At 50.3% G+C, this 7,735-nt stretch overlaps 1 protein-coding gene across 1 annotated transcript; it reads left to right on the top strand.

Moving 5' to 3' along the window:
* The first annotated feature begins 877 nt into the window (after positions 1 to 877).
* Positions 878 to 4,185, top strand: LOC125352594 (NUT family member 2G-like). Its single transcript, XM_048347779.1, has 5 exons — positions 878 to 969; positions 1,844 to 1,983; positions 2,439 to 2,734; positions 3,019 to 3,135; positions 3,457 to 4,185. The coding sequence occupies exons 1-5, from the start codon at positions 878 to 880 to the stop codon at positions 4,183 to 4,185; spliced, it is 1,374 nt and encodes a 457-aa protein (XP_048203736.1).
* The last annotated feature ends 3,550 nt before the right edge of the window (positions 4,186 to 7,735 follow it).

Below are 7,735 nucleotides of genomic sequence, written 5' to 3'. Positions count from 1 at the left end.
GAGCTGCTGCATGGGGATCCAACCATAAGGACCAGCACATCCTGAGGCTGAGGGTACCTGCGGGAAAACCACACATAGAAATAGGAGAGTTAAACGAGGGCAAGAAAAGTGCCTTATCTCTCTACACCATGGTGCCCCTGTGAGTGAGACCCATCTTAGTTTTCAAGAAAGATCAGCCTTGTAGAGTGTACTAATTCCCACAGAGCAGCTGGGCAAAAGGGAGCCACCATTTGGATTTAGGCTCAAGACCATTCTGTGCGCTTGCCACTCAGCTCAGCCCATCATGCACATTTGTGGAACACTTAGTAGTAGTGGAAATGACATTCCTTTCTCACAGTCCAGCGAATGGAATCCTCAGAGTTTGAGATAGGCCGATTCCATGTCTGGAGATGGGTCTCCCCATGGCTGTCTTGTATGTGTCATCCAGGGATGAGAGGTAGCTTTCGTTGCACTTCCTGTCTGTTAAGGGCAATGTCCTGTCCTTGGAATGAATGTCATCTCCATGACTGCACCTAAGCTAGGCTGACCCATACACCAGTCTCCCAATAACATCATTGCGGGATTAAGGATTCAACATGTCAATTTTGAACAACAACAACAAAACCTCATTCGGTCTATAATACACACTAATGGAAATAACTGATAGGAACATGGAGGGGATACTAGCAGTGCCCTTGTTACTGATTTCTGTGGTCAGTAAGAGTGACCAGGAAATAAGAGCCAACCCTGGAGCAGGACAAGGGGCCAGCAGCGGTGTGGAGAACAAGGTCATGTCCTGGGCTGTGGCAACTGGGAATGGAGGGTCACTTGTGGACTATGGCTGATCCTGATGAATTGCAGCCCAGTGCTTCGGTCTCTGGCCCGGCTCAAGCCCACCATGTCCCTGGATGAGGGCCTGTGGAGAGGCCTTCAGGAATGGGAAGGCATCAGCAATTACGAACGCATGAGCTACTTTGAGATGGCGGCCAAGTGAGTGAGCAACCCTGGACTGGGGGCTGTGTGGTGGACGAAGACAGAGATTGCACACCTGGGTGTAGTGGGGCTCGTCATGCACACTGCCAGGAAGGGTATGGACAGGCACAGAAGACTCCTTTCCCCTGACAGCTTTTGCCCAGGGACTGGCACAGTCTACCTGAGGTGTGGGCCATGCTCTAAGTGTGGTCCTCAGAAATTCAAGCCCCACTATGCCTGGTCTACACCACAGGATGTGGATGTTCTGTTAGAGAGAGGAGTAACCAGCCAAAGAAAGATTACCATCATAACAAAGAAGTGAGGGAAAATGTTACTCCAGCCTTAGAGTGCCTCCCTCAACAGAAACTGGTGGCTCTTGGCTTGTGGGCAACATCACTGATCTAGAAACTGTCAGTTTTAACGTCATGTTTTCAAAGTGTTGATAATAGAAACAGTAAGGGGAAGCCCACCACACAGGTCAGCTTCTATTCTGCCCAGACTTCTGTGTCCTGTCTCTTAGGACATCTTCCTAGGCTTTCTGATTCCAGGCTTAGATTGCTCGATCTGGTACATTACTTTTGGTGTTTTCTGGCCTCAGTCACATCCCTGATCAGCTTCTGACAGTCAGCTCTTATGGTTATGAACCCAGACAGAGCACCTGGCCTAGATGTTGGGTCACTGAAGACTTTCCCTGAGTCACTTGGTCTTGACCCGATTCCATGCTAGCCCTAGTTGATGTGGAGTATCACCTTCCCTTTGGGTTTCACCCTGCATTTGCAACTTCTGGGACTAGACAAGTACTTCACAGTAATGTACCTTCCATGTTCTCCTGCTGGGAACCGGGGCTGGGGCTCAAATCACTCAAATCACTCTGTGCCTCCCTGTTTCCCAGGTTCATGGAATTTGAGGCTACAGAGGAGATGGAGAATTCAAAGTTGCAGGGGATAATGAATATCCAATGCCAGCCTCCTGCAGTTCCATCGAAACCAGATTCTCCAAAGCACTCATTCCCTGACATTCCCCTGCAGCCAGGTAGAATCTCTCAAGGGTCCACTAGAGTCCATGGCGTAAGATGGACAAAGGGGTTCTGGAAGGATTTGTCCATATCAAGGGCTCCTCTTTCATGTGGCAGCATTGCTTTTACAATGGAATCGAAAAATACCCCTAGAGCTTGAGGTTTCTGATGTAGTTGGTATGGAAATGGTAATTATTGGTGCTATGTTTGTAGCTCCTCTGTCCACTATCCTGGCACCTCACACAACACTTGCTCAGGATCAGGGATTGGATGGGGAGAGCACCAGCATGTCAGTGTTCTGCATTTGGTCCCACATGGCTGTCCTTGATGTTTTGCATTTTGCAGTGTCTCTTCTTGCTCCAGTGTCTATGCTGGCCTTTGGCCTGTGTAGTTCTAGTAAACTGCTTCTCAGCAATCATGGGGTAAAGCTGGTTTCCCCATCCATGCATTGTCTTGGTTTCCTCTCTCTTAGAAGGCAACTCAAGCAAGACTGGCCTCAAGGCAGTGTCTACCCAACCATCAGCACCCACAGGCCAGAAGCCACCAGAGACCAAGGCACCTGAAGAGATCCCACCTGAAGCCGTGGAGGAGTATATGGCCATCATGGACTGGCTGGAGGGCCTTCCAGAACTCTCCACTCACAAGTCTCAGGGAATATACAAAGAGGAGGGAATGGAGCAACAGCAGAATGCTGATGACATCTGCTCAGACCCAGAGCTCCTGAGCCTCATTGACCAGCTCTGCTCCCAGGAGGATTTCATATCAAATGTGGGCTCCAACTCCAGCTCTGCTGTCTACTAGTTTTCCTGGTCCTTGGAATTTAGCATGCTTTCTTGTTTGCTCAACACAGTGTGTGTGTGTGTGTGTGTGTGTGTGTGTGTGTGTGTGTGTGTGTGTGTGTGAGAGAGAGAGAGAGAGAGAGAGAGAGAGAGAGAGAGAGAGATATTCAATTTTTGTGATTGTGGTCCAGGTTGGGGAGGTCATTCTCAAAGTTCTCTTGGCACAGATTGCCCCTTTCTACACACACTGACACCCTGTTCCTTTGTTCCCAGGTGGAGGCCATCATTCATCCCACATTCCTGCAAGAATTGCTTTCCTCCAAACCACAGCTGGATCTCGTGGCCCTAATTGAGGAGCTGGAAAAAGAAGAAGGACTCACCCCTGACCAGGTAAACACAGGAAGGACTGTAGGCAAGTAGATCAGGAGTGGCAAGAAAGGCAGCAAAACCCTAAGGGAGGGAGCCTAGCCTTAGGCTGCATGGCTCTTGAGATTATTCCTCATGGTAGATGTGGATGTGGACAAGAAGGAAGAGGACAGGGGAGCCAGGGAGGAGCTGAGCATGCAGAGCTGGAAAGAGACTCAGTAGGGAGGTGGGAAGCACATGTGCATGTCTCTGCAACCCAGAGAGGTGACCCCTCAGTCGTTCCCTCTACTTTGGGCCTCTGTCTTCCATTGGATGCAAAGCCAGTAACTTCATTTCCTTTAACAGATAGTGGAGAAACGTCTTGGGGCACCTCGAGTAGCCTCAGGTGCGTCTGAGTTTGCCATGTGCCAAAGTGCAGCTAGAAATGACCAGAGCCACCAACAAGTAGTCAGTGGAGATACCAGCACTCTGCAAATCATTTCCAGTGATGATCAGAGCCATGGTGGCACCAGTACAGAGCAGCTGATGTCTGATGCTGCTGTTCTCCTCCAGGGGGGTCAAGGGTCTCCTTCAGTGGGAGCCACCCTGCCCACTGCTTCTCCCCATGGACATGGATCCCATCCCCAGAATCTGGGGTCTGGAGATGCAGTGAATCCCATGGGAAAGTCTCCCGCTGGGACTCCCTGCAAGCTAGTAGGGAACAGGAGGGTGGACAAGGAAGGTGTCCCCAGCCTGACTTCCTTGTTGGGCTCTGAGTACAGTCTCCTACCCTGGGGAACATCACAGAGCCCCAGAGCCTCCACCACTGTCCTCTGCTCTGGACACCAAGCCCTCAGGCCTTCGTTGCCCAAGAGAAGATGCCAAAGCATGGGTCCTCCTCCACTTGCCAAGTCCAAGAAAAGGGCTTCCATTGGAGCCTCATGCATCCTGGTAAAGAAATCCCGCCCAGGACCTTGCCTTGAGGGCTCTGCAAAGCAGGACTTGGCTTTAGGGCAGATTCAGCCCTCATTGCCTCAGAAGAGAAAGTGTGAGGCATTGGAAGGTCAGAGGAAGAGGAAGAAGAAAAAGCATTGAAGCCAGTTGGGCCTCAGTGAGATGTCTCCTGGATCGCATTCTGAAATCCATGAAGCAAAAGGTCTTCCTCACCTAGTGTGGATCCAGGGTCCTCAGGGTAGCAGAGGGAAAGGGAGGGCAGTGGGAATTGGGGAAATGAGGGGAGGGTGCAGTGAGTCTAGAATGGGAGAGTTTTACAAGGGGGGCTTTGTAATTGTGCAGAGTAAATAAAGATATTTTGATTAGAATCTATCCTCTGAATAGCAGATCTGCTGTCTGGGCTGTGACAAATTGAGGAGGGTAAGCAGGGAAATATCTAGGGTTGTCAGGATCTGTGGTGCACACATGCTCATGCACATCACTACATGCCCCAAGAACATGTAGTAGGGAGTCAGTTTTGTGCTTTCAGCCTCCCTGTCTTTAGCTGGTTTTCTGGAATTAGTTTGGAGATGGGCTTCATTTTACCAAGCTTTTTTCTATTGCCCCGAATAGGTTTAAATCTTGGCTTCAGAATTTCTCAACTTGCCAGGTCTTGTCCAATGTGTGGCTCTAGAGGAAAACAAGTAGAGACTTGAGGGGAAGTAGCTGCGTCTGTTGAAAGCCCAGCAATGACTCTGTCTGTATTCATGCAGATGCCATGCTGTCTGGCAGTGGGAGAAATATCTGTCTTGGAGATGCTTTTAGGTTTGCCTTTTCGTTTTTACTCAGAATAGCTAGAGATTTTCCTGCTTTATGAACTCTGGGCATGATTGCTGAGAGTCTCTGGTTGGGGAAACTTGTCCATGGTGTCTCAACTTGGACAAGTAGCTGCAAATCTTCCTCACCTGCCAGAGTCTCACTAATGATTAGCCACCACTAAGTAGAGGCTCTAGAAGTGCATAGCAAAGCCGGAAATGTTTCAGGCTCATTCTCAGGGCTGGCAGCATGGGTTCCTGAAAAACAACAGAATCGTGTGAGGTCCGTTTCCAGATTTTGGGTCAAACTAAGAGAATGTCTTCACTTGGAGTGTTTACTGCACAGGTCCCTCACTGTAGCTAAGCTTTCAAGCACCATAATTGCCCAGTGCCGGGCTCGGTTCGCCTCCCCTGGCATGGGGTGTCAGGCTCTACTGTACTCTAATCGCTCCCTTTCTCACCCTCTCCCCTGGTCACCGGACCCGCATGTAAGGCCAGAGTGGAGTGGGGGGCTCAGGAAAGACCTCAGGTGCACGCGGCCATATGAGATCGCTTTTCCTCCCTCCTTACCCTGGAAGAAAGCCAGGCATATGCGGATCTCGGAGACACTTCAAGAGAAAATCTGATTTAATAAGGAAGTGGCTAGCAGTTGATATAGTAGGGGGTGATGAGAAAAGGGATTATCGACCAAGAGCTGGCTATAGGCTGGCGAACTTGTCATAGGACCCCCTCATGAGCTAACTTCACTTGCTTAGCACCACCCCAGGGGCAAAGCCCGCGAGAATGGGAGCACATGGGCTGGTGAGAAAGTTGGGGGGCTGGTTGCAAAGCCAGTTCTTCTGGTTCCTGGCCCAGAGAATTGTGGCCTGCTTCCGCATTCCCCCAGGGCTGGGGGAAGGGCGGCATCTCGGGAGCGCTCTCCTCTGCCCTTCCCCCTGAAGCCCAAAGCTGAACCCCAACATCTGCCCCTTTTACTTTTATTTTTTATTTTTTCTTTGAACAGCAGGAGGCGCCCTACTCGAGGGCGCGCCATGTCTTAGGTTGCCCCCCCATGGGGGGTCTTACCGTCCTGGGCTATGCCCTTGCTCTTCAGGCTGACCTGCCTGCCGGGCTGGCCAGCCCGATAAGAGGACTCGGGGAGAGTGGGATTGGCACTTGAAAGAAAGTCCTGATAAGTTTTCTCTCATGCCAGCGGGCCTCAGTGGGCAGGAGTTCCTAATGCTCGAGTGACGAGCCTCATGGTGTTCCTAGATGGCTAAAAGGCCAAAGGCCACTTGTTATCTAGATAGCTCTGGCCTATCGCTTACAATATAAGAGACCCATGTGTCTAGCACAGGGAAATGTAAACATAATGTAAATGGGAGCATAAAGCAGACATGAGCAGAAGCAATCTTAATACAAGGCAAATGCAAACATGAGCAACTGTAACACATGAGCAATCACAACACAGGCACAAAGCAATGGAGGGTCTCTTATCTGGCTTAGTCCATAGGAAATAGAGGAATCCTGGTCCATTCTGGTATCACTCAAGGTAGTGCAGATGGCTCTCCCTTTCCTCGATGGTGAGGTAGAGGTAGGTTCAGGCCCTGGCGATTTGGCAGCCAGGGTGCTGGTAACTTAACAACTGAGATTAGTAAACACTTTATAGTAAGCATTGCAGCAAGGTGCCAATCCCTTGCTTATTGTAAACATTTATCATAAAACATTAAGGTGGGTACTTCCGAGAAGACAGCAGAGCAGCTGCAGTGCACTAGCTCAGCTCCCTCCAGCACCGCAGATTTCTCACCCCATAGAAACTTTTACCACTAGAAATACAACCAGCGTAAGTTGTACCAGTACAGGGATTCTGGCCAGGAAGGAAAAATCGACTTTGCACGTCTGAAAACACAGATTCGAGCTCTGGGTGCTGTCCCACCGCCACGCCAGTGTCGGCGACACCGGCACAGTTCCCATCACAGCAACCCGCACTCCATGGAGGTAAAGCACACAGCGGAGACCAGCTGGCGCCTGAGCACTGACGACCTGAAATCGCCGAGAAAGCGTGAGTACCCACAAAAGATATTCTCAGTCGCGACCACAGATCAACTCCGGCAAGGCAGCCCTGCCCCCACCGCCAGAGCAAAGCGCCATCTTTGCCACTGGCATAGGGTCAGACCAGATTGGAACTAAAGTGGGCCTGGGAAAAGCGAGGTCAAATTAGCCATCTTTGAAAAGGGCAAGAGGGACCAATCAGCAAGAGCCTACTCTGCCCACGAGAATGCCCCCTGCCCAGGCGGGAGGGGTGCCCTGGGCCTGGGCTTCGCCAGAGGTGCCCCGCCCTGCCCGGCGGAACTTCTAAATTTAAAGCAAAAACAGCCACTAGCTCCCAGCGGCAGGGAAACACCAGACGGAGGAACCTGAGACAGTTAAACGGTCCCGTCACAGAGGAAGCCCAATTCCCAGCCTGAAAAGGAGCTGCTTTCCAAAGCCACCTCCGCGAAGGAGGCTGCCCTGTGCAGGAGGCAGAAGCCTTGCATAGGCAAGCACCTCTCAGCTGGGTAAAACAGGCCAGAGGCGCCCCTCCCTGCTGAGTTCACAGCCTATTCAAAGGCAGGCTGTAAAGTCAGAGGCCCTGCAGCAAACAGAGGAGCAAGCTGAATTCTGCCAAACCCAGAAAATCAGGAATATAGACTGCAGACCATCATAAGGAAACCAGAGACTGGGGAAAGACCACCCAAACAAAGAAGGCTCCATTTTTTTTTTCTTTATCTTTTCAACATTTCTTAAACTTTAAAAAAAACAATTTTTTTTTCAATTTGGAAAGTCGTCTTTTTTTTTTTCCTATGTTTTCTATTTTTACCAGTTTGTTTTATCAAGTTTTTTTTCTTTTCTGTTTGTTTGGGTTGTTCCTTTGCTGA

Source organism: Perognathus longimembris, chromosome 1 (assembly GCF_023159225.1).
Source record: "Perognathus longimembris pacificus isolate PPM17 chromosome 1, ASM2315922v1, whole genome shotgun sequence".
NCBI classification, from domain to species: Eukaryota; Metazoa; Chordata; class Mammalia; order Rodentia; family Heteromyidae; genus Perognathus; species Perognathus longimembris.
Note: the sequence above shows the minus strand (reverse complement) of the source record. Positions and strands in the feature narration are given on the sequence as shown.